Consider the following 27097-nt stretch of genomic DNA (forward strand, 5'->3'; position numbering starts at 1 on the left):
GGCCCAAACCAGGACATAGAGAAAGAATAATTCTCCATCATCCCGAAGTTTTGAGGAAATAAAATACCTCTACAGTAAGTTGGAGAATTCACTCTGAATCACACCATTCAAGTATTGTCAGCCTATATATTTTTTCCAGAATTGCAATCAATATTTTGCCTTTATAGAGGTGATATATCATCAATGGGCTGAATTATCAAGACAAGGGAAGTTAAAAATTTTTCTGTTTCAAGAAGGGGTAGGGTTGTCTCTGTTCATTTTATGGGAGCTATTTTTTCTAAATGAGTTGTTTTCAGTTGTTAGTGTCAATATCTACTAAGAGGGTTTCTTATCTCATTGTACTTAGGTGCTCTTTATGAAGCTGATTACCTCTCATCAAACATTTCTACTTCAAAAGGTCGTAGATAATATATTGAAATATTAACTTTTGAAAAACAGTTCCAGTTTTACCCAATGGATATCTTTTAAGATCTGAAAACATTATTATTTTTTTTTTAATGTGATTTTTATTTCAAGGTTTGGTTTGGCTTTTGGTATATTTATTACCTGTGCTATTGGTATGGGTATAATGTAAACCTGATCTTTTTGGGTCTCAAAAATTCCTAAGTTACCTCTTTAGCTTGAGAATGTGTTAACTAGACTAGTGAGGTCTTCAGTGTAAGTTACAGCAGGAAGAGACAGGAGTGTAACTGGGAACAGCCATCTCTAACAAGCATTTCACTGTCTTGTTTTGTTGTGGTTTGTTCTCAATCTAGGTCATATTAAATGTAAAGAGATTCATCCCCGGATAAAGAAGCTTCTTAGTGTCAGTGATTTCAGATGCAAGAACAAGCATGAGGGTTGCTAATACAGCTCAAAATGCCTCAATGTGTTTTACAAATCCTTTGGGAACATGTTTTCAAGGATCCATGGCAATGGTGTTGGCAGCTCATGAGAGGCATAATGGTGAGGGTTTTTTTTTAATGTCTGCTCCAAAGGCATCAGAAGTCCGTGTTTCCCACAACATGACTCTAAAGACACTGTACAAAGAAACCTCGAACCAGATGATTTGTCTTTGTCCATACAACTGGGGATTTTCTAGTGCGATGCCAAAAAAGGCAAGTTATTTATACACACTGAGGGGGACTTATAATGGGTTTAAATGAAAATGTAAGTTGCACTTCATTAAGCCGAAGTAATTTGCATCTTGAGGGACAGAAGGACAAAGCCTTAGCAGGAAACAGTCAACAAGAGATTCTGAAGTAAAGACATTTTATCCCTTTCTTCTCTTTTCTGTTGGTTGTTCTCCTGGTATGTTTGGGCTTGGTAATATAAAGCACATTCACATCACCTCGGGGATGTGAAGCTTTCTACTGTTACTTTGGACATATCTCAATTTTATGGAATGTTGGTTTCAGACAGATTTCTACTATTTTTCCAAATTCTGTTTAGATTATTTACGTTTTTCCACATATAAAATTATTAAGTATTTTTTGACCAGGCTTGAAAAAGACACCTGAACTGTCTGAATCTTACCCTCCAGAAGGGGCAACATCAAATGCTTTTCAGCATCCTTATGTTCCTTTGCTGGTCATTCCCCCTAACCAAGTCGAAGTTGCAGACAAATGGTGCTATTTAACAGCTACATTTTGTCATTCATGGTTACTGAAGGGATCCTTTCACAGCTCCAACAGAGAAGAGTGTTTCACCCAGCCCTTCCTTCTTTTACTTTCTCTAGATTTAATGGACATTTTTGCAATTGTATGAGTAGTTCATGAGTTTACTTCACACTGAGTACAAGCAATCACACTCATTCTGGCTGTAGTACTTGTAGTTTTTTCCTTATTGATGGATGGCTATTATGTTATTGCATTCAGTTATTTGCAAGTTCTGTTTCCAGTGAATTTGTTCGTTGGCTGCTGGATAATTTTTCACAGTGCAGCAAGCTCCATAGTTAATGTTGTGAAAGGTGGGGGATTAGTGTTATGGATGGATTTGATTGCTGAATACAAATCACACGATTTTGAGTGCTTTGGAGTTCTGCTGCAGCATGTCTGATACACAGCCTGCTGATACACAATCAGATATGTATCAGCATGTCTGATGCACAGCATGAACCTGTCTTTTTAAATGTTTCCAAATATTGAATTACATTCAAGCTATGGGAAATACAGAGGTATGTGTAGAGACTCTATATATTAATTAATTGTATGTTGTACCACTTTGGTTAATTTGTTTCCATTTTTAATGCTTACTAGCAGAAATACATTTGCAAAGATACCAGAGTCAAAACATCTACAAGCAAGGTTGCAGCAACCCAGAAATGTATTATTTTATTGGTCTAGTTTCATAAAACCCAATTCTGTGAGCTGTAAGTATGATTAGAATGTAGATCACAAATTAGCCCCTTCTTATTTCTTTTGTGGATAACACAAACCATTTGTCTGTGAAATGAAAAATCAGGAGTCACGTACACTCTTGCCCTGCTGTTATGCATTTTTAGAACAAAGGAAAAAGAATGATCAAATATTCTGAAATTATAAAAATTCAGTGATTGTAAATGCTTACTAACTACCAATCAGAGGTCGTGTCAAGATTCTTCTCCATCATCCTTCCACTGCTGCAGATGTAATGGTTCAGCTTGTTTTGAGTGATGAGGAAAATCTAAAAAATAAATCCTTTTCTAAATCTTTTCAGCCTGGGTTTATCAATTTCTAAGTCTTATTGTTTGTCTCCAGTAGTGACAGATGAAAGCCATGAATGTTCAATGGGAACTTTCTGCCTTTTTTTTTTCCCCATTCATAGATAATTTGTGTAATAGAAGATATAATGAGGATACTAAATTAAGTATGTCTATGGGTATATAAATAAAATTGGTTTGGTACCCATTTGGCAGCATTTTTTGGCTCAGCTGCAGCAGTGAGTATCATAACTGCTTTAAAATCGATTAGATAATTTAAATTGAAATTTAACTCTGGATGTGGCAGGGAGAAATAAGCCTGTGAACAGGAGCATGAAACATTAATCTTCAAGTTCTCCAGCTCAGTAAAGCTGGCATGTTATGTTTATTCTTTAGGTTTGAAGAAATTTAAACTTTTATGCATCCAGTGTGACCTATGCACACACAAGTGGTCTTTGACTTGTTATTCTATGGATCAAGAATCACCAGGCCCTTTTACTTGTTCTAAAAGTGAACTGTATTTTTTTCAAACTGGAGGTGTTTCTGCAGCACAGGGGGATGACGTGCCAAATTTTTTTGGCTGGTGAGACCAGTTTTGTTTGACTACTAAGTCTTCCAAATGTTTCTGCCCAAAGGAGACTTGACAGCAGTTTCTATCCAGTTTTGCTGTCGTTTCCAGTGCTGAAGCAACAGGAATGTGCAAAGTGGTCATTGTAACTGGGAGCTGTTCTATTTCAATTCAAAATGAAGCTGTTCAGAGCAACATTTCCAGTGCTACTTTCATTTTCAATTTTTGCCTGTATTATGATGCTTCATCAAAGAAAGATCATTTTAGGCTTAGTGAAGTGGCAAAGCAGCAAACACGAAAGCAGCCAGTTCTTAGGCCTTTTCCTCCCAGTTTCACAACCTTAACTGTTACAACATCTTTTCAGTTGGAGTCTGGGAGCACTTTAGGGTAACTTTATGCTGGTTTTGAATAAGTCCAGATGCTATTTCTGCTATTTCTGCTTTTAGTAGACATCATATTATTTGATGTTGTTCTAGTCTTTAAATTGATCCTGGTATAAATAAGAAGTGGTTTGACGTGGACATGCTTTCCAGTAGGAAAATTAATTCAAAATATTTACCAAAGCAAAAGTGGAAGTCAGGGTACACACGTTATGTTTGTAGTCAGTTCTATCTGTCAGGTTTTGATATCCATGGTGCTTATGTTTCACTTGCCACAACACACAGAATTTCCAGTTTTAACTAGTGGGTAGGCTGCTAAGCAGTCTTTGCCAGCATTTTCCAGCCAACATTTTAAAGTGGTTTGGTTAACAATATTGTCAGACTTTTTTTGAACCCCAACTTTAGAAGGAGATAGTAGTATTTTCTTAAACACTTGACTTCTAAGTTGATATTGAAGTTATCTTTCTGGTATTGAAAATTCTGTCAATTCTTACTATTTTGCCTTATAAACATATAACTATATTCTAGTAGTTGTAACTCTTTTGTGATATTAGTATGTGGTATGCAGTTATTATAAACCATGTAAGTACATTAACAGACTAGAGAGGATATTCTGACTCTTCTGTGCCAACCTGGAATTTTTATTTCTTTCTAGGTAATTTTACAGTGATGTCAAGCACTGTATCTTACACTTTAATGTCATATTCCAATATGTCTCAGGACAGAATGCCATTCCTAACATTAAAAAGCTTAGTTAGAGCTCCACTTAGTTAGAGGTTATACTTTGCAAGGGAATGCTTCTTCAAAATTGCTTGGTGGTCTGAATGCTGGGGTGTCTGCTGCAAGGGCAAAGCTGGTCTAATACCTTCCTGTTTGGTTCCTAGGATCAGTCAAATCTAAGAGGTCAAGAGCATGCTTTTCATGGTCTGTTCTTTTGTTCCCATGTACATCAATTGCTTTTCAAAAGTCACCATTTTCTAATACTAACTGAATCATTATCCTCCATATTAATACCATGGATCATTATCAAGTTCCTATTACACCCTGTCAACTCAATGGATTTTGACCTTTAGGCTTCACAAGTATGTATCTAAATATAAGCATGCATTGAAAATATCACAGGTATTTCATATTCTTAATAAAAAAGGGAAACTGGAGTATTGTTGCTGGTAATGATAGTGAGGCATTTTGCTTTCTTATTTCATATTCTGTTCATATTCTCTTTCTATTTTTAAATCTGTAAAATTATTTTTTTCCACTTTCAAAGAGCTTCAAAGAGTTCAGAAAAGTGTTTATTTTGGATTTTGTTGCATCACTAAAAAGGGGTATCTTAGCACTTAATTATGCAGGTGGTTTCTTTCCCTGACATATTAAAAATTATTGCTAAAAAATACCTGGAGATTTTCTGCTAGATATTTACCTAAACTATTTGTTCATTTCTTAAGCAAAGAAAGTAAAATGAGCAGGAGTGCAGACATCTAAAGGTGTGTGCCACACATTATTTCCAAGATTGTACAGAGAGCAATACCCATTTACAGGAGCATTATTGCTCTTCCAGTGTCACTGGTGTGCTCCAAAATCTTTTTTGATCCCTGTTACTTTCCACTGTGGTCATTACAACTTTGCACATCTCCTGAAACTTAAACTACTCTGGCTGTTTGTAACCCAGTTAGAGCTCATAGCTATGGAGTATGAGCTTGCTTTAGAAGCAAAGAAGTTGCACACCAATGCATTGTGCATATATCCAGGTTGGCATTTCTCATTGCATGTCTGTTCAGATCTTTATTCTGTTGTTCAGTGTACTGGGACCCAAGTCCACCTTGCTCTCCAGGAGGTCTGAGCACCTCAGCAGCATCACTCCATAATCTCCCTAAACACAGAGCCCACCTCCTGGAAGAGTGAGCATACATGGCCTTTTGTGGGTACCTGGTAGAGCTTTCAGTCAGTTTTCAAATACAAAAATAAATACAAGAAAGCAAAGCTATTTTCTCCCTCTTGACTTTGTGAAATCTCATGTTGGGAAAAACACCATGTATTTCACATGAACAGAAAACTTTCAGTAATGCTATTTCTGAGCCTATTGCAGCCCATGCAGTGGTTGAAAATGTCATTTTGGGTGGCATGAATAGGATAGGATTTTGAGTAAGAACGTACATCATATGACTTTGATATTGGCTGAAAAGGAAAAAATCCCAATAGGATGTTTAAAGAACAGACAACCTGCATAAAATAGAACAAAAATGTTGTTGTTTCTTGAAGTGATCAGTAAAATTACTTTATTCAGAATACTAGTTGGGAACCTATGGATTTTGCAGTCTCTGTGACTGAATTTGACATATCCCTGAGGGGAATTTGGAACAATCAAGCTAACATTAATATTCAAGCTCTGAGGTGTTGGTATAATTCTTTGACAACATATGTCAATAGGTTGCCATGTCCTTAATGTCTCCCAAGTCCAATTTTTATTATTAATAATGATTAGACTCACCTTCTGGGTCCAGTTTTTTATCATTTATGGTGGCAGTATATAAATACCACCTTTTTCTATAATTAGATGTAACTACAAATAATTCTGACAGTGCGTTCCCTTGCATCTCTGTATCAACTTCCTGTCTTCCTCATCTGGAAAGAATCTGGGAGTTTTCCTCTCTTTCTTACATAGACATTATTTCTTTTTTATTATTATTTTTTATTATTTTCTAATCAATGTTAGAATTTACTTTTAAGGCCTGTTTCTTTACTCCTTCTCTTAAATTATGTTCTCTATTTTTTCTTTTTTATTCACTGAATTTTACTGTTTCTCCGTGGGTTTTTTTGTTTCTTTGTTTGCTTTTGTCTTATATCACATGTAGTGAAAGATCAGGTAATGTTTCTTAGTTTTAATGTTCACAGAGTGTTCTGCTGCATGCTCTATTTGGGAACTAAGGGAAGACCTAATTTAGGCTCAATGGTAGTTTGGTCATCTTCTATATGAACTTAGAGAAATGAGAAAAAGCTTCTCAAGAAAACCCAGGGTCTCAAATGGGTAAAATGAATAGAGAGATTAAGGACCATAAAATGGAATTGGTGCATATGTCTCTTTTACTGTGGCTCAACAAAGGGATCACTGTTGTTTTGTTATGAGACAGTGTATACGTGTATACCCATGTATGTATATACATATGCCATCTATAAACCTTGAACAGACTTGGTCTAGTTTGTGCTTGAATAACAGTTTTTGGTGGAATATGATTTCTGTTTGTATTTATTTCACTGACAGGTGTGGATAGGGCTGTTACATTAACTGTGAATGTTGCTGGAATTTTATCTAACCAGACAGCTTTAGCTGGGTCTTATTCTCAAACTGCAATTGCTCACAGTTGCAATAGTAGCCAGTCTGCAGCCTGCTCACATTATTAGTGCTTATTCACATGAGGATTTTAATCCTTTTCTAATACTTCTCATCACTGAAACGGAGATTTGTACAATTGTTACCTCATCGTTGCTTCTGAGTTTGTGGAAATTTGTTCAGAGATGTGATTATACTGGAGCACAGAAAACAGATATCCAGCAAGCCTTTTACTGAAGGAATCATGTGTTTTTTTTTAAATACAGGGAATAAATCACAAGATAGTGGGATTGCAGAGATGGAGGAGCTTCCAGTCCCACACAACATCAAAATAAGCAACATCACATGTGATTCCTTCAAGATTTCTTGGGAGATGGATTCTAAATCCAAGGACCGCATTACTCATTACTTCATCGATCTCAACAAGAAAGAAAACAAGAATTCCAACAAATTTAAACACAAGGTAATTTTCATTTTAAAATTCAATTGGAAATTATTGATTTTAAATAGATTAATATTAGTGTTTTATTAACCTTTCAAAGCCAGACCATGGGAAATAGGCATTGGACATCCAGCAAATGTGGGCTTTGATTCATCCAATTAAAAACTCTTTTTACCTGAAATAACTTGTGCTGGAAAAGTTATTTCAGGTATAAAATTTTTAAAAGTTCCAAACTGCTTTGGTTTCAAATTAAATAGAAAATATAATGTTCTGTTTTCTATTAAACGAATGTATTCATGTGTACACACACATATTGGAGTATTGCTACTATATAATTTTATACTTTGTTGCAAGAGAGACATTTTTATTCCTAACTAATTAGTTGTTAATCATTACTTAAACTATTCTGTGCCTGTCCTTGTTCAGTGACAGACTCATGAGGGCATCCTATGTCATTTCAAGAGAAGAGTCACAAGTTCTAATGCACTTTTAGGAAGGCTTCCAGCAATTTTAGTTTGCAGCATTCAGCACTGTGACCTGAATATTCATCTGGCCTCTTTCCTCAAGTCAGTGAGGCAGGGACATATTGAATGTGTTGCAGAATCTGTAGTTATCAAATCCAACAAAATTTGCTTTCACTTTAGAACAGCTGAAATAGTGAGATGTTTAGAGAAACCTGGAATAAGATAGATGGTTAAACAACACAATAATCTGCAAATTTAAAAATTATGTTGACAATATCTCTAAAAGATGAGGTTTTCCAAGGCACAAATTACCATCCAGGAAAATACAGGAGCTCTTATTCTACCATCATCAAAAATTACTACTAGTTTATAAACCAGCAGGATAACCAGGAAATATTTCCACTACTTTCTCTGAGTATTTCTATTGTGAGAGGATTTTTCCTTCACTTCTAAAATTTATATCACAATGATGAGACTAGAATTAAAATGGAGATGAAAAAAGATAAGCCATTAGATATATGTTGTGTGTTTTTAGCAACTTGTACTGTGATAAAGTGTTTAGTCAAAGGAGAGAGGTAGTTGGTTTTGTAAGAACAGAAGGCTTAAGTCTATCACTTAAAATTATGAATAAATTGGATGTCCTCTATGAAAAGAACTGAAAATCTCTTGGTATTAATTGTGTTAGTGGCTTTGGTAAAGCTTTCTGGGGAGGCTTTTCAGCTGTTGTTTCTTTTCCCCTGCCAGAGTGATGGAAATCCAGACAGCAGACAGGGTGGATGAATACACCAAACACTGAATAGTCTAACAACTGTGTCAGAGCACATATTTGTTACCTTTCACACATCTTTAGTACTAAGAAATTTTTAACACAATTTCTATAATGAATCTTTGTCGAGAAATTAAAACTTGCTCAAATTCAAAATTTGCCCAAACCCTAGGAAGGTTAGAGGCAAGGATCCTTCCTCCCTGTTACATTAGTTACAGAAGTTTCCCACCTGAAGCTCAACAGCAGACCTGCTGGCTAGGGAGCTGATAACCTGGAAGATGCAGCACCAGGGACTGAATCCTCACAGGGAAACAAACAGAATCATTTTGGTTGGAAAAGAACTTTAAGATCATTGTGTCCAACGTGGAACTAGTCCCCACCCACCCATTGCCTTCATAACAAAGCTGTTGTATAAAGGTGAAGGATATCATTGTCCCTTCCCCTAGCAGAGCTTTTAAGAAAGAAAGGAGCAAACCCTGCCACTTAGTTATAGAAAAAGGAGCATTGGTGCTTACTCTCAGGAGACATCCAGCAGTCAGGCTATGGGAGGAGACAGGCATCTTCATGTGAAAAAAATCACTGTTACTTAACTTGTGCATAAGGTCTGCAAGTGCCTGTCTCTCTCACAGGTGAGAAGCCCAGATAACCACATTAAACTGCTGACTTCTGGAGAGTTAGCATTAAGTCTCAGTTTCCTCTCATGGCTCTGAGCATGTGAATTGGGATATAGACCTGACCAGATAGGTAGATAGATAGTTGGGTGGATGCTGTGATTGAGGAAAGGAGGGCTGTTGGTTTGCATGTGTACCTGGGATAGCATACATACATGAATCAAACTTTTGATACTTTTTCTGTTGGCAAATATATGAAATATATTCAACATATTTTGGGTGGTATAGGGATTTTTTTAAATTTATGACTATTGTCTTCATATCTGTAGAGGAGGAGATTTTTAATGGTAGTGCTATGTGAAGACCAGAATTCTAATGAGACTTTATCTTTTTCTCAGTTCAATTTGCATACCTCCCTTCTTTTTTAGAATATGGAAGTTTACTCCCATGTAATAGGAAATATGGCTCAGATATTTAGCAAAACTAGAACTAAAACCTGTGTATGCTGAGTTCCCATAATGTGTTGCACAAGGTGTCCTGGAAAGGGTAGAATAAGATGAAATTGGAGAAAGCTGAAAATGAAAAACTGCTTCTTTGGCAATGAGAAGGGACCATAAAGTAAGCAGCTCTTCCCAAAAAAGGAGACAGTGGGACTCGTATGCATTTCTTCTTAGTTATTCAGAGCTTGTAGTTTGGTTTAGGAAGTTATTGCTGTCCAGGTACCTTTAGAGCTACCTACCAGGTGCTGGAGTTGGGGTAGCCATCTGCCACTCCAAAATCCTGGCTGGAATATAGCCTCCTTTATACTCACCTGGGGGCTCAGCCAGGAGTGAGAGCTGAGCAGAAAAGATGTGAAAGGAAGAAATAGAAAGTCCACAGAAAAATTTCAATATGAATATTTGAACATTTTTCCCAGGGGGGTTTGCTGAGGCACATAACACATTCGAGTAAAGAGTAAAGGAGGAAAAGCAGTATTTCAGCCCCCCCCCTAGCCATGCAAAAGATCTTAAACGTGATCTTATGTAATGTGCCCTTTTTTTGTACAGTTAGAAGAGTTTCCTGATATACAACAAGAGGGTGAGGCTTTGATGCATGGGGCTTTTTAGGTTACATGAAAACTGACAGAATTAATGGAGGCAAATCCCACCAGCAAGTTGTGGCACAGAGCCCTGATCCAGGTGAAAGCATTTTTTACCATAGCCAAAGTGAAAATGACAGAAAAACTAATGACTGTAACTGTAGCAGCTGCTCACTGCTTCAGCCTTAGCCAGTTCAGTCTAGTGGGATGGCTTTGCAGTAAAGTATCAGGGTGGCAGGTGAAATAGTTATATGAGGTTTCTTTTATTTTTCCTTGTAATTTTTCTTTGTCTTTTATATCTAATTTATTTCAGAATGCACAGCTGAGTCCTTTACAGAGAAAGTTTTCTCTTAGCTGTTTCTTGATTTGAGAATTAGAAAAAAAAAATACTGACAACAGTCTTAGTCTTGATTAGCTGTCAATCACATTTCAGTTCTTGTAATAGCAATGCAAAAACAACTTAAGAATAGGTGGTGAATTGGTTTGATTGCACTGCTGACTTGTGTGTTGTTTTGTCTTTTTGTTTCCATCAGGATGTACCCACTAAATTGGTGGCCAAAGCTGTACCTTTGCCCATGACTGTCCGCGGGCATTGGTTCTTAAGCCCGAGAACAGAATACACTGTAGCAGTGCAGACAGCATCAAAGCAAGTTGATGGCGATTACGTTGTTTCTGAGTGGAGTGAAATCATCGAGTTTTGCACAGCAGGTAACATTGCTGAGGAAAGGTATACGATTGATGCTAGGTTTGCAGTGTGAGTGGGTTTACCAGCCTGGTTGGTCCAGTTGGTGGCTGTGTTACAGTACTCCTGGGGACTGGAATTGTAACTTGAGGCTCTGTATGTGCTAAGTGAGAGCTGGAAGTCAGCTGAAGTGCCTCTTTGTTCCATAGCAGCCTGGCTGCCCCAGAATGCTGTGCCTGGCATCACTGCTTGTCCCAAGCTAGGAAAGGAGACTGCTGAACCAAAGCAGAGTGGGGCTGCTTTTGTGCCTCTTGCTTTCTACCTGTGGAGACAAGTGGCAGCTTAAGGCATTCTGCTGCTGTCCCTTCTCTGCATGCTGCAAAGCCCCAATCCTCTCTTGAGAAGCAGTTTTGCCTGGCATTGTTTTATAAGTAAATCTCTTCCACTGGACTTTCATCATCTAGTGCCAGTGTGCCTGCCTGCCTGAAAGGTGAGAGCTGAAGTGAGTTCGCTGTGAATCTCATGTTTGTTGAGATGCTCTTCTGGCTCCTCTGCAGTGCCAAATGCAAGGAAAACAGCTCTAGCACAGGAAATCCTGAGCTGAAAGTTTTCCTAGGCTTGCAGGGTACTTGTGGGGAAAGGAGTGGGGAGAATCAGACATGTGTTGCTGTTGGAAACTGATGCTGGGCTATATAGTTTCTGTATGGCTACAGCATGATGTAAGGTATGTGGCTGAGACTCTGTTCCCAATTTAAGGTCTGCATGTCTCTGTAGCTTTTGGACAGCACTGTGGGTTTTCCTGCCTCTCATCACAGCAGATTGTCTTTTCTTTCCAGATTATTCAAAAGTTCACCTAACACAGCTATTAGAAAAAGCTGAAGTGATTGCAGGCCGTATGCTTAAACTGTCTGTTTTTTATCGGAATCAGCACAAAGAATACTTTGATTATACCAGGTAAGAAAGTAAACATATGCAAAACTGTTTTGCAAATTAAGGGAGTAATGAGAATAAGTAAGTAGAGGCAGCTGTGCTAAAGGTAGAGCAGAATGTCTCTATGCTATGAAGAACAGAAAAATAAACATAAAATCCAATTAATTTCTTTCCTCTTGCTCAACTCAGCACTTTCATTAAGCAATAAAAGTTAGTGTTTTAAATATCCTGAAGTATTACAGGGTCTTCAACCTGATTATAGTGTACATTATCAGAACAGAGTGGTTAGTAGCCAAGTACTTCTTTTGTACTGTGTTTAATAGTAGGAGTGCACAATTGTGTGCATAGGCATTTACCTCCCTCTTAGAGTTCTGGTTCAAATATTTATTCTCCACCTACAACCACCACAACTCTAGGCCCAAATGTGGGAACTGGGGCTCTGCAATTCAGATGTTAATTTACACGTCACATAGGGAGGGAGAGAGGGCAATGTTTAGACAATTTTACAACCGCACCTCATTTGGAATGAATAAATGGGATGGCTGGAGTTATGTTCCTTATTCTTGGTGGAGCCACATTGTGCCTTCACACATCCAGTCTGAAGCATCATTACAATAGAAGACAAGACTTGTCAGCAGAAGGAGTCAAAGCTCTTGCAGTGACTGAGTAGGAGCAGGGAGCATGCAGGGGTAACCTTCAACCTTGAGAAGAACTTGGATGAGAGGTAAGCAGCGTGTCAACCTCTGTTTCATCAGTGTCAGAGGGGTGGTAGCACTGTCTATGCTTCTTCCACATGTATGGAGGTGGGGCTGCTGCTGTTTTACACAGAATCACAGAATGTTTAGGTTGGAAGAGACCTCCAAGATCATCCAGTCCACCATTTGATTAACACCACAGTCAACTACTAAACCATGTCCTTAAGGACCAGGTCCAAATGTCTTTTAAATGCCTTCAGGGATGGTGACTCCAGCACTGTCCTGGGCAGGACATTCTGATGCCTGACAGCCCTCTCAGTGAAAAAAATATTTCCTAACCTCCAGCCTAAGCCTCCCCTGGCACAGCTTCCATCCATTTCCTCTGGTCCTATCACAGTTTACTAAGGAGAAGAGGCTGTTCCCCTCCTCACTCCAACCTCCCAGAGCTCTAAGGTCTCCTCTCAGCTCCCTCTTCTCCAGACTAAACAGCCTCAGCTCCCTCAGCTGCTCCTCACAGGACTTGTGTTCCAAGTCCTTAATGAGCTTTGTTGCCGTTCTCTGGACACACTCCAGCACTTCTATGTCCCTCCTATAGTGAGGTGCCCAGAACTGAACACAGGACTCAAGATGTGACCTCACCAGATCTGAGTACAGAGGGATGATCACCTCCCTATTCCTGCTGGCCACTGAGTTCCTAATACAAACCAGGATGCCATTGGCCTTCTTGGCCACCTGCACACACTGCTGACTCATATTAAGTCGACTGTCAACCTGTACCCCCAGGTCCCTTTCCAAATTACATCTCTCTAACCACACTTCAACCATGGGGTTGTTATGACCCAGGTATAAGACCTGGCATTTGGCCTTGTTAAACCTCATGCAATTAACCTTGGCCCATTGGTCCAACCTGCCTAAGTCCTGCTGTAAGACTTTCCTACCCTCCAGCAGATCCACACAGCCACCTAGTTTGGTGTCATCTGCAAATTTCCTAAGGGTACACTCAATCCCCTCATCCAAATCATTAATGAAGACATTAAAAAGAAGCCCCAGTACTGAACCCTGGGGGACACCACTCATGACCGGTCACCAGCCAGGTTTAGTTCCATTCATGACTACTCTTTCAGCCCTACCCATTTTACGTGGGTGTCATGAGTTTACCTGTCTAGAATTAAAAAGTTTTTTAAAACTGATGAAGAAAAAAAATCCTTGAGGGAATCAAACTCCACTAACCTTGGAAACATTCCTGCTTTGAAATCATTAGTACATGCTCAATTCTGGGAGTATCTTGTACCAGAGTATGGGGGTTTGCTCTTTCCCTTTTATGGTTTGGAAGAATTCACACAGTGACAAAGTTACTCAATAGAGGTAGGGAATAAATTGCAGTTGGTTGAAGATCTTTGAGGACTTTGTCAATCTCTGTTGCCATCCTGGCCTAAACATCACAGATGGGATATGCCCATTGTGGTTCTAATTCTCTTATAACTTTGTGTTCAGCTACATAATCACAGTGCACCTGATTTTGGGTTCATAGAGATTTGAAAAGTGCCACTGAGGTGCAATAATAGCTGTAGCTGTGGTCCAGTTCTGCCAAATGTGACTCTAATTGATTGCAGTGTATCTTTTACCCTCCCTCCTGTTATATACAAATAGAGACCATCCTGTTTCCCTTTGTCATTGCACTAGAGACAAAAAGCTGTGTTTTACCAGGTCAGTATAAATCAAGAATGCCTCTAACCCTCTGATGGTTGCCTGTTCCAATCAGAAATGTACTTCTATGGTTGGAGGGGCTAGTCCTTTCATGATACACCCTTATGAATAGTATGTTTAAAACAGTAACTACAGGCATCCTTTTTAGGAAGAATTCCTTCTCATACTATGTCTGCCAATGACCACTGTGGTATTATAATAAGTAAACAAGCTTGAAAAGCTTAGAGTAGCTCTAGCAGCATTGCCAAGTAAGCAACTGGCACGGTGCTAAAGCAGCAGCCCCTTAAATGTAGAGTTCGAGGTGTGAGCTTCTAAATAGTGTTCATGTCATTCTGCTGCTTACCTCGGCTGGGTAAGCAGCTCAGATCCTCGGGAAGAGTAACCTATAATTAGCTTAATTGGCCACTGGATGTCAGTATCTCGCCACAGAAACAGAACTGCAGGAAACCTGACTTTTCAAATTGCACAGATGGTGGTTTTCCAAGTTGATTATTTTTTCTTTTTCTTCCTTAGTAATCGCTTCAGTCATAGTATACAATTGTATTCACAATGTCTTGTGAAGTAGGGCAGATACAATAGCTACATACTATTTGACCAGCTCAGAAAACTTAAAAAAAGAAGATTTATCTTAGATTTAAATAAAGATATAAATATGCTGCTGAGGAGATTAGAAATAATGAAAAAAAAGTCAGTTTCAGACATTATTGAGTTGTTAGAGCCTTTTGACATGTTGCACTGAATCTGTTTGCTGTGACCAAGTGTAGCCTCCTACACAGCACCACTGTATACTTGAAGCTATTTGAACTTAAAGAAAGAACGATCTCACTCTTGGCTGCTTACTCTCTCATCAAAAGAATTAAAAAAAAAAAAAAAAAAAAAAAAAAAAAAAGATGGGGGAGAGAGAAGAGAAGGGGGGTAAGACTCTTCAGCTCCACAGCCGTATGCCTTTTTAATCTCACAAGCCTATAAAGGCATTTTCTAAGGGGGCCTAGTAAATCTGGTGTTTTGCACGACTTAATGTTTCTCTTTCTGGTATCCCATGGTTTCAGGGGCAGAGAGAGCCAAATCTGAAAGCAGCACATCCAGAGAGGTGTGGGGTACAAGTTCTGGGGAACCTCCTGTTCTACATAAGATCTCAGGAGCTAAGCAGGAATAAATGGGGTGTTTTGGCCTGTTCTCCTAGATATATCAGGATAATGTTGCTGAATGCAATTTGGAATTTAGGGTTCTAAAAATTCATGTGTTATATTGAATGTTTTCATTCAATACCAAACTGACCTCAGCTGACAAAGACAAAACCAATACAACCAAGAGTGAGTCTCATACATTTTTGCCCCTCAAGACTGCAGAAACTGAATAGAAACCAATGAGAAAGCTAAACAAATTACCTAATAGTCTGTGCCCATCTCTGCTTTGATTTAAGTAAGCAGTAGACAACAGACCTGAAATTATCATTTGGAGGAAAAATATATCAGAAATTACATTCCTTCCTATAAGCTCTCCGAAAAACACTTGGTATTAACTTTCACTGTCAGTTTTCTAGATGAAATATATGCAGCCTATGCTAAAAACACACATTGACAAACAATATATTTAGTATATTGAGACTGGCTGGCTTGCAATTTTCAGCATGTGATTAAACTGTGCTTTTTGCTAGAACTGTACTGAAAGGTTGAACTAACAATATTGGTGATTTGGGGGGTTTTTTGTTTTTGCTGTTCTTTGCCTACATGTAACACTCACAGCTGCCAAAGAAGCCAGACTAGAAAAGCAGACTTTTCTCCTGAGCAGCATTATTTATTCTAGCTTTTTCTGCGTCCAGTGTCACTTGATTTTCTCAACTACCCACAGTTTTCAGTTTAACTTTTTGCCTTTGTGTCCCTTTAGCAGTTCCCTAACAGTACAACATCCTAACTTGCCACTTTTTCTTTAGTGTGTGTTACAAAATAAACAATACCAGTCGTTCATTTGTAGAGAGCATCATGGGAATGCTATGCAGCCCTCTGTTAAGGATAACAGTGGCAGCCATGGCTCTCCAATCAGTGGGAAGCTGGAAGGCATCTTCTTTAGCTGCAACACTGAGTTCAACACTGGGAAACCACCACAAGATTCACCCTATGGAAGATACAGGTTTGAGATTGCAGCAGAGAAACTCTTCAACCCAAATACTAACTTGTACTTTGGAGACTTCTACTGCATGTACACAGCCTACCACTATGTCATTCTTGTTATTGCCCCTGTTGGATCACCAGGAGATGAATTCTGTAAGCAGCGCCTTCCTCAACTAAATATAAAAGATAATAAATTTCTGACCTGTGATGAAGAAGGGGGTGTCATGGTTTACCATCATGCCCAGGATGTTATTTTGGAAGTAATTTACACTGATCCTGTGGATCTCTCCCTTGGCACAGTTGCAGAAATTACCGGTCACCAACTAATGAGCTTGTCTACTGCAAATGCAAAGAAAGATCCCAGCTGCAAGACCTGCAATATCAGTGTTGGACGTTAAAACTTCCCTCGTTACATAGGAGCTTTCCAACCTCTGTTGTCCATTTCCATAGTCAGACATTTTTGTCAGAAGCATGCACATTGCCACTGTCACCAAAAGCAAACACGACTTCAGATTCTCCAATAGCATTTTTAGTATTTCTCCTCTCTCTCTCTTTCCCTTCTGTTTCCCTGATGCTTTAAATGATTAGAAGTCCTGGATTTCTTTCTGGCAACCATTTATACCTAGATGCTGCAAAAATTGTCTTCTGTTTCTTGCCAAACATAACAAAATCCTATATAAACTGCTTTAGCAAAATAAAAATAACCGCTTCTAAATGGTGTTTAAATATGCATTCATTTTAACTACTGAACAAATAGTTCAGTAGTATCAGTTTGGATAACTCCAAACAGCATGAAAGGTCATAATTGCAGCATGATTTAAATTTCAAAGCCTAGAAATGTCAGCACTTCCAGCGTGTTGTTTGACAGTGTTATTTATGTTATTTATGTTAGCTAACTGAAAACAGAAACTGTGTCTCGACATAATAAATATAATAGAAAAATATTTTATTTGTACTGTTGTATAAAATATTATACAATCATATAGAATATATAGATTACATTTTAATATCAATTGTATACATACATCATGAAATCATTTTCCCTTATCAAAGATGTAGTTTGTAAACTTCAAATAGCTCTGTATCTGTTCCTGTTGCTCTAGATGACTTTAATTAAAACAGATTTATGAAGGAGACCATTTCTGATTCATCAAAGTTGTTATAAATTAAGTCAGTACACTGAAACAACAAACCTCTGAGAAATAAAAAAAATTTCTTTTTTAGTATTCATACTTTTTCCTCCAATGTACTTGAAAATGTGTATGTCTTCCAAATCATGCTGAGCCATTACACAGTATAAATACAAATATGGTTGGTACATAATAGGCTTTATAAAATGAAGATCCTCTTACCATGATAGAAAACAGGTTAAAGCAAAACACTAAACATTATGCTTTTTATTCAAGTCTCTTTTTTTGTATTGTTTTGGTTTTTTGTTGCTCTTGTTTTGTTTTAACTTTTCCTTCCTCTGTGTCTGCACTAGATATTTACCAGAATCCCTGCTTTTCATTTCTAGTACAAAACCCACGACTAATACTTCTGTTAATAGTCCACTTTTCACACAAATGATCTATCACAAATAGTGGAAAAAAAATCTCCTTAATATTACAAAGTATGGTGCTCTGAAAGTTAAGAAAGATGCATAATTCCAATGGAAAAATATCTTTTTTTTTTATAATCTTATTTTTAGTAAAGAAGTCTAACATTCCTCCTCAGATAACTGTGACACTCAATTATATACCATCTACTTCATCTATCCAAAATACCTTAGCATAATGCAATAATCTAGGCTTGGTTTAGTGTGTATATATATACATATATATATATATAAATATGTGGCAATTTATAACACAAGAAATACTTAGACATTTTACAAAGTGCATGCGTCTAAACAAGCTTTGGTAGTTAGAAAAGCAAATGTTTTAGCATCAGGCAAAATAAAGTGCAAAGTTTAATACAGAAATAAAAATTAGCACATAGTTTATCTATTTACTGAATTTTAAGTACTGTGAGCCAGGTCCTGTGAACCATAGTGAAAAGAACAGCAGCCAGTACATTCACTTTATCTCTTCCCAGCAAACTCTGTCTATGTCATAGACACTTTCTTTTATTTCTGAAAAAAAAAATACCTCCATACCATCCCTTTTTTTTTTTTTTTGCATAGGCAGTATCATTTTGCTCCCAAAATATTTGCTCCCAAAATGTTAGCTCAAATCCTGGTTCTTTGAGTGCACTTTTCTTTGAAGCTATCGGAATTGAATGGCAACTCTGTCTTGAAAGAGAGCTTTGGCCTTGACTTTTTCCTTCATTTGTTTTAAGCTCATACTTCTTTTTATCTAGTGAATCAGCAGACTGAACATTGACATAATAGTTAATTATAGTGCATGTTAATTCTGAAAAGAAATGTGTGGTACATTACCACATACTAAAATGTACTAAAAACCTGCAGAGCACTTCTTCACAATTTTTAAAACTAGGAGCAGGTCAAACTGAAATTCTACTTCAATGTCCTTTTAATTTCTAACATTCTCACAGTGCACTTCAAGTTTTTTTCAAAAGGAGAAAAATACATACTACAGTCCACACACCCGTGCTTAATATTCCCACATATTGCTGTCCTCTCTCATCCCAGTCAGTGTAACTGGTAAAGTGCATCAAAAATTTCAGTGTGTCAAATAATTGTGCAGCAGAACAAGACTTGTAAAATTACTTCCTCTCTCTTATTACTTGTGTATTTGCTTTTTTTTTTTGCTACAGAACAAGACCACAGCATTGCATTAACTTCAAATTGTTTTGGAAATATCATGCTTACTGATGAGGACCTCCAAGAGCCTAATTTTGGCTTTTGTGTGCTTGTATTCAGAGTATTCTTCGGCCATTGGCACACGATCTTCTTTTTGAGGGCTCCTAATAAAAGCAAATAGAAGTGCCATCACTTTTAAGAGTAAGAAGAGAAGTAGCCTTCAAAATTAATTCTGCAACAACTAATGTGGACTGGACTAGGTTGGATTATTTTTTTTTTCCCTGAATTGTAGGTGACTAAAGAGAATTTGATAGGGCAAAAAAGCTCCAATAGACAAAAATGGAATAGTATTTAAAATATTGACTTTTTGTATTACAGGAAATATTTTTTTCTTCTTAGCTATGCAGCTACATTTTTTTATTCTAAAAATTTCATTCTAAAGTATGCAAAGAAGTTATTACACAGTTTTCTGAAAACTAACCAAAATACTGTGAGCATATCTCATCACTATATGGATACATTCCAGAGGAACTGAGCAGGGAGATGGATATTTTCAAAGAGACCAAAAGCCTCCGTGCCATCTTCCTGTCCTGAGCTGCACCTTCTCTGGCCTGCTCACCCAAGTGGAAACACCCCTGAAGGGGAGGAGGAAAGGGTTTTGTTGAGCTGGTTATTTACCTTCCTGTCTGTTTATAGAAGTGTTCTTCAAACTCTCTCAGAGCTTTGCGCAGCCTTTTCTTATCTGCTCTTGTCTCTCTGAGATGTTCAAGCAGAACAGGCCTGTAAAAGAGCGAAGAGAACATGAAACCCCTCATGTGCTTGGAAGTATTGTTAAAGCTGTGGCTTTGAGTATTAAGCAGGATGATACCATGAGCCAGGGCAGGCACTGAGCTCGGTGCCTCATGACATTCCACCATTTGCTTTCAGCTTTCAGCTCCATATCCATCTATAGCTGGCTGTAACATCACACATGATAAACAGCCACTCTACTTCCCATTTACCAGTGTCCCAGCCCTTCTAATACATTGAAGGCAGAAGTCCTGTGGACAACATGGGAGGAAAAGCTTTCAGGATTGTATCTTGGTAGTGGTCTTAATTCAGTGTGGAGTTAATTGGAGTTGACAGAGCTCTGCAACTTCAGGGACACGCTTTGCAACTCTGTAACTGAGTTAATAAAGTCAAGATCCAAGACCTAATCCTAAAAGGAGCTTTTAGCAAGTGTTACTGTGATCCAGTGGAAATGTTAGTGGTACATAGAATCACCATTTTTTGAGGACATATTTTAGCCAGTATTTGAAGAATAAGGGTGGATTTTTTTTTTAATTAGAGAAAGAATTCTGTTATAACATATTCAACTGGTGGTTTGTGGGTTTGTTTGGGTTTTTTCCATAACAAAACAACACAGCAAAACTCACAACATTTGTGAGCAACCTATTGCATACACAGTTGGGTTTTACATAGATAAGCAAGATGGTTTTTTTTTTACTCTTAATTTTGGTAGAACCTTGTCAGCTTCATTTATGCATCTAAGAGCTCCCAATAAAAAAAAAACAAACAAAAACAAAACCATCCTACAAGCTATGAGAGCAGATCTGTTTCTTGAAGGCATATTCTCCAGTGTGTTTGGGGGCTGAGTGGTAGCAGCCTATGCTCATCTTGAGATCTGCTGTCTCTTGCAACCCTTAGCTACACATCAGAAGGAGGGCTTTATTTTGGCTTTGTAATGGAGGGTAGAAGGGGTGGTGTTAAGTTTCCTGGACAACCAGACACTAATAAATATTCTTCTGCAAGGAATAACCTGATTTTACACCAAGCCAATGTCCTGCCATGTGATCCTTGACTCAGCTCACCTGTTGCTGTTTGCTTGCCTCACACCTCTGGCAGTTTTACATCACTCACAAAGTCCCAGTGCACACACACAGCAGCAGACTGTCCTGCTTTGCCTAGCTGTGCTTTCTCAGATGATAAGTAGTTAGATATCTAATTTATCTAATTTTCTGCAGCGATTATAGGTAGGTCAGCATATCTTTACTAAACCATTATTTAGTATCTGCTACTCTGTAGTCACCTGTCTTGTATACTTATGTTCCTTCTCCTTTCTCTTCATGGACTTGGCACAAAATTGCTTGAATAAACATCAAACCACAGGTACTCTGCCCAAATGATGAATATCCTCTGCCTCTTTTCTCCCATAAGAAAACATAGAATACTGCCATGCAATAAGTATGGATCATGGTTCATTTAAAGGTTACATAAAATATTTTTAAACATTCAGGGGAAAAAAAAAAGATGGGACTTACATTGTTGCCTCATGTAAATTGGACATAGACAAGGCTGTTTGCCTTAAACCTTTCTTTTCATCCAGAGGTGACACATATGGAGTCTCACTCTCCTCCTGAGAGTAACACAGGTGCTCATCAACAGGGAGGCAAGATACTGGGCCAGATGATAACTCATGGCTGCTTTGCGAATGGTCTTCATCTGAGTCTTCCTCCTCCTGCTGTAAAATATAAAGCATTATTATTATGCAGTCCTCAACATAAGAAGGACACAGAGCTCCTTGAATGTCCAAAGGAGAGCCAAAAAAATTATCAGAGGGCTTGAGCACCTCCCCTGCGAAGACAGACTAAGGAAATAGGGGTTGTTCAGCCTGGAGAAGGGGAGGCTTTGATGTGACTTTGTAGCAGCTTTCCAATATCAGAAGAGGGCCTACAAGAAAGCTGGTTAGGGTTTTTTGTGCAGGTGTGTAGTAAGAGGACAAGGGGCAATGTTTAAAACTTGAAGAGGGAAGGTTTAGGTAAGACATTAGGAAAAAATTCTCTCCTGTGAGGGTGGTGGAACACTGGAACAGGTTACCCAGGGAAGTTATGGCTGCCCTCCCCCTGGAAGTGTTCAAGGCCAGGCTGGATGGGGCCTTGAGCAACCTGATGTAGTGGGAGGAGTCCCTGCCTATGGCAGGAGGGTTGGACCTAGATGATCTTTAATGTCCCTTCCAACCCAAGCCATTCTATAATTCTATGATTATTAAATATGGTTATATACATGACCATACTGACAAATTATAGCACGACAATGTAAAGAATTAGAATTGAACTTCCTGGATGTACTAATTGAAATAATTTACATATACTGAAATGCCCATTTTAAAACAAGATTGTTCATGCAAGGTCTCATGGTCCTTGGCCTTGCTTCTGGGTGTCTGCAGCCATCAATTTTTATAAGGAGCAAAGATTTAAAGAACATTCTGTATTTAGGGAAGCACTGCAGTCCTGCTGGAAGTTGTACTCCTCTTAAATACCATCTACTGTTTGTATTAAGTCCAGAAATTCTGACTGTAACAAGAGTAGGAGGTAGAGATTTTATAGGTACAAATGCTAACTACAAAAGCAGAGTGATGTTGCTGTCTTCCTCACATTCCTCCTCATTCCTCAGAAGAAAGGTTGGGATTTTGGAACTAAGGCTTAAACATCAGAACTCCATGGAGCAAAACTCCTTAGAAATAATATCAAGGACCTTCAGTTGTTTTTTAGTGAGATATCCATGTGCATACATCTAAAGCTCCATTGTTATCTAACATGAAAATAGTTTATCATTTTTAAATCAACCTAGCCCCAATCACTATTAGATTATTGGTTTTGATAGAGACATGCTAATTAACTTCCAAATAGTTATTTCACCTCTGAGACCAGTGCTGTTATAATACATTGATATAATATTAATTAGGATACCAAAAATTATATGCTATATGATTACTAGAAGTATTGTCGAGAGCATATAAAAGCTATAGTGCTAGCATGTGCTTCATGGACACAGGTTTTGTTCTTGGTTGCATCTGTTTGCCATAACAGAAAACTAATGCAGCCTCTGACGTTGTACCCAATAATCTCAAGTGCCTGTCTCAGAAACTGCTGGTGTGTGTTACACTTTCTGGTATGCTTAGAAGTTGAATTTTACTGAATATTTTCTCTGTTTGAAAATATCAACATCAGATATTAACTACCGAGTATCTTCTTCCAGTATCAGCAGTTCTATTACTGTCAAACTCATCTAAAGGTACAAATGAAACACAGCATTTAGTATGTTTTCTTGACAATGGATATGAATTCTTTCAAACTTACAATTGTGGTGATCAAAGATGGAGTTGCCAGAAGTTTCTTGATAATTCTGTATCTGTCATAAAGAGGTTTCATGAGACCCTTCTCTTGCTTAGTTACCTAAAGAGAAATCATAATGAAAAATACTCCTCAAAAGTTAAAAATAAAAAATAAATAGGTTTCTCATTTGGTCCCTTAAAGCAGAGAAAGGTATTAGAAGAGTACAACCCAATGTGTGTTTTGCTTCCACAGATATTCCATGGGAACTTTAGTTCAATCCAGATGTCTAAAAGGGACAATGGCAATCTGTTTCCTAAGGGAAAATACCCCATGTGGATCACTCCCAGCCTTGAGACAGACCGCCCAGGCAGAGGGTAAACTCTTTTCCATCTCCTTCTGAAGATGCTCACAGAGTTGTGAGAGTTAAGATGCATTTCTACTGTGCATTGCATTGATATCTCACTTCCTAACTGTAATAATGGCACCAGGCCAGCTGGTGTGACACAGAGCAGTCTGCTGGGGACAGTGGGATGAAGAAAATACAGCTGAGGGGATAGCTGAGAGTACAGCCTGAGGGAGGCAGCTGGCTCTATGCAGAACTGTTGTGTGCATTCCACAATTGGAATTAGCCATCTGTTTATGTAGTTTGCTCTTTTATGAGCACTGATTAGGAGGAGAATGTGCTTTTAGCTCAGGTGCTGAGACTCTGATTCAGCCAAAAATATTTGTAACTGCAAAAAAAAAATACCCCTTATGAAAGCTAACTGTGCACTAGACTGACCATAGCACTAACAACTCAATTTCTTTTTTATTCTCCTTAGAAAATACAATTTCCTCATATCTTTCCTATATATTCTCTCCACTCTTCAGAACTCTATTCCAAGCACTCTTAAAATAGACAAAAAAGATTTTTTCCAGGAGTGATCAGATTCCGACCATAATGATTTAAAGAGCTGGCATATTTTTGAACACATGCAGGTGCCACTCCCCTTTTACTCTACCACAAGAGTGACCAGCCGGAAACAGAGACTGATGAGAACAGAGACACAGACATCAAACAGGAATTCCTTGGTTGTGTTGAGAGAAAATTTTAAGATGTCATCTCAGTAATAGTGGTAATTTTTGTTTTGTGCCTACATTTAGCAATTAAGTCCCTTCCTGTGCTGCTCTGAAGTAAAGGAAAACACAGATGACAGGTCACATAATTTTTGTATTTCATGTCTCAGACAGTGCCCTATAAACCTTTCTCAGCTGCTCAGCATTCCTGCCTTTCACAGCTACAGTATGCATGAGCTAAGCCTGCTGCTCCAGCTTTAACATCGAAACCTGCAGCTTCTAATCACAGAGAGAGATGTAGGGCCACTAGACTCTTGCCATTTTATTTTTAAAAATATAAATCAAAGCCATCAGTATCAGGCAATAGACTTTATACCTGATTATTAGTTTGAAATAACTAACATTATGTCAATAATGTAAAAGTCATCTAAATGTATTTAAGGTATGCATCCAAAAATATTTGTTAGTGAAGTTAAATAATTTTTAATTTACCTATCTTTCCATGGTATGCTTACAGGTCATCCATGGATGCTCTCAAAATATAGCAGACATTTCTGAAGACTGATTTTTTTCCAAAGCCTTTTGCTTTTTTGTCACATCCTATTTTTAAAAGTTATTTACAAGATTATGATTCAGGATTATGATTCAGGATACCTGTACTCAGGTACAGGTAGGTATCTGTTTAATAATCTCTTCTCCCCAGAGAAACGTTAATAATGAATCCTGTTTCTATCCACACTGCAGTCAATGTGGACTTGGCACTGACTTAGCAAGAACAGAGTCCAAATGTGCATAACTAAAGTTTTAAATTAATCACAGTACATATCACCCTCCTAAGGCTAAGGCAAAGCTGAAAAGAAGTAGGAGAGACTTCTACTGAGTAGAGCAGGTGTCAGCTTAGGAAATTCCCCTGCATTCACTTTGCCTGGCTAAAGCAGAGTGAACTTGGACTGAACTTGTGCTCACACTTATGGAGAAAGTTTAATGAATGAGAAAGTACTGAAAGGTTGGAAAATTATTATTTAAGAAGCTTAAAGACAGGAAGAGATATTGGACTACTGACTAAACAGCACATCTTTATCTGGGAAGTTTCCAAGGGTATGAACTATGGTCTCAGTCAATACAGCAATAATCTTTGTATGCTGATTGCTCAGAGCCTGGAGCTGAGAAAATTTTCCAGGATTACCATCTTACAGGAAGTCTAAACAAGCAGAAGTTTTTGGTTAAATATCATGAGGTATTTCTGATGGGCTGGGTGTTGGAAGGGCAGGCTCACAAAAGACTACAGCAGCATCTGAGTAGATATTGGCACTGAGTTCTCACAGGTATCAGTGCAGGTATCATTCTTTCCTAGAATATTTTGCATTGTTGAGGCAGCATTTATAAATAGTTGTAACTGAAAAACTAAATAAATATTTTTCTCACCCATTCTAGGGACAAATCAGTTAAATCAGCATTTGACAGATAAGTTCATAAATAATAGAGAGCATCCCCCATTATATATTAAATATTACTTAATTGTAAGAAATTAGAAAAACAACCATTCTAGACTCAGACACTTGGAAAACTGCAGAGAGGACATTCCTCAACTTTTTAATTATTCATCAAGAAAAATAGACTTGCCTTGGCTGGTAAGGGATGAAGAAGAGAAAGCTTCACCTATGCCATCAGAAAATGTGAACAACAGATTCATAATGAAATCCCAAAGTATTCAACCATTGTGATATTGCCAACACTCTGTAAATGCTGAGCATTCTAGAAAAAGATGCTGTCTCTAAAAATAAAATGGAAAATAATCTGATCAACCAGCAGGAAATTACAGGTGGGCAGTGTGCCTCTGTAGAACTGCTGCAGGGGAGCTGCAGAAAGTGCAGCCCTTTATTAGCAGTGGGGACAGATGTGGGGTTTCTTCCTCAGTCGCACTTCTGGCTCTGCTGGGCTGAACACCCAATGCTGGCAGTTTATTTCTATTCAAAAATCCCAATATGAATCACTGGCACCAGAAAGAAGAAGGCTGATTTTTCAGCAATGTGGCTTGTCAGTGTTGGTGATGCATTAATATATGCACAGGTGTCTGCCTAAGGGAGCACAGAATTTAAGTGGTATCTCTCTTTTCTCCCTCTTTCCGAGAAGATCTGCTCCTGACGCTTCTATGCTTTTCTCTGAGTTGGAAGAGCAAGGAGCACAGTATTTAACTGGTATCTCTCTTTTCTCCCTCTTTCCAAGAAGATCTGCTCCTGACGCTTCCATGCTTTTCTCTGAGTTGGAAGAGCAAGGAGCACATGAAGCTAATGTCACTTTCCAGAGTCTCTGCCTGTCCACAACATATCTTTGTGAATTAGAGCCAAGTGTTTGGAGGACTGGAGAGAAGCTCGTCCACCACAAGAAAGAAATGTGAAGAATGAAGGAGTTTGAGGTTGGGGGCAGGCCTCTCTGCAGAAAGCCAGTGACCAGCTCTTGTACTGACAACTTGGAGAAGTATTTTGATAAGTTAGCCTCTACTTTTTAAAAAATATATCAGTCCCTGAAAAAGTAATGCTCGTTAATACCAAAAGAGTGCCTTGCTATTAACTTCAGCAGGAGCAAAACCTTTCTTGCTTACTGCCCAAATACAGCACAGTGCAGAACCACTAATCACATTTGTCTTAAAGGTCTGAATGCATTAATCACTCAAAAATGATCTGTCATTCATGTTAAGAGAAGAGCTGCTAACTAGAAAGTGGGAGTACTGAAAGGCAGCTAATTGGTTTACTTATTGCTAGGTCTGCAATTAGTACAAGATT

The 27097-nt window shown here is 38.1% G+C and overlaps 2 protein-coding genes across 2 annotated transcripts in view; one reads left to right on the forward strand and one right to left on the reverse strand.

The window, feature by feature from the left end:
* The window catches only part of PHYHIPL (phytanoyl-CoA 2-hydroxylase interacting protein like), a 34678-nt gene extending 17859 nt beyond the window's left edge, over positions 1-16819 (forward strand). Inside the window, exons 2-5 of the mRNA XM_008502161.2 lie at positions 7202-7398; positions 10830-11004; positions 11815-11932; positions 16285-16819. Of these exons, the coding sequence (XP_008500383.2) occupies positions 7202-7398; positions 10830-11004; positions 11815-11932; positions 16285-16819 (1025 nt within the window). The remainder of the gene's footprint in view (positions 1-7201; positions 7399-10829; positions 11005-11814; positions 11933-16284) is intronic.
* Positions 16820-19204: 2385 nt separating this feature from the next.
* The window catches only part of FAM13C (family with sequence similarity 13 member C), a 48256-nt gene continuing 40363 nt past the window's right edge, over positions 19205-27097 (reverse strand). Inside the window, exons 10-13 of the mRNA XM_008502175.2 lie at positions 23283-23378; positions 21465-21664; positions 19843-19944; positions 19205-19328 (exon numbers count right to left, since the gene is read on the reverse strand). Coding sequence (XP_008500397.1) covers positions 19205-19328; positions 19843-19944; positions 21465-21664; positions 23283-23378 — 522 coding nt within the window. The remainder of the gene's footprint in view (positions 19329-19842; positions 19945-21464; positions 21665-23282; positions 23379-27097) is intronic.

Source organism: Calypte anna, chromosome 6 (assembly GCF_003957555.1).
Source record: "Calypte anna isolate BGI_N300 chromosome 6, bCalAnn1_v1.p, whole genome shotgun sequence".
NCBI lineage: Eukaryota > Metazoa > Chordata > Aves > Apodiformes > Trochilidae > Calypte > Calypte anna.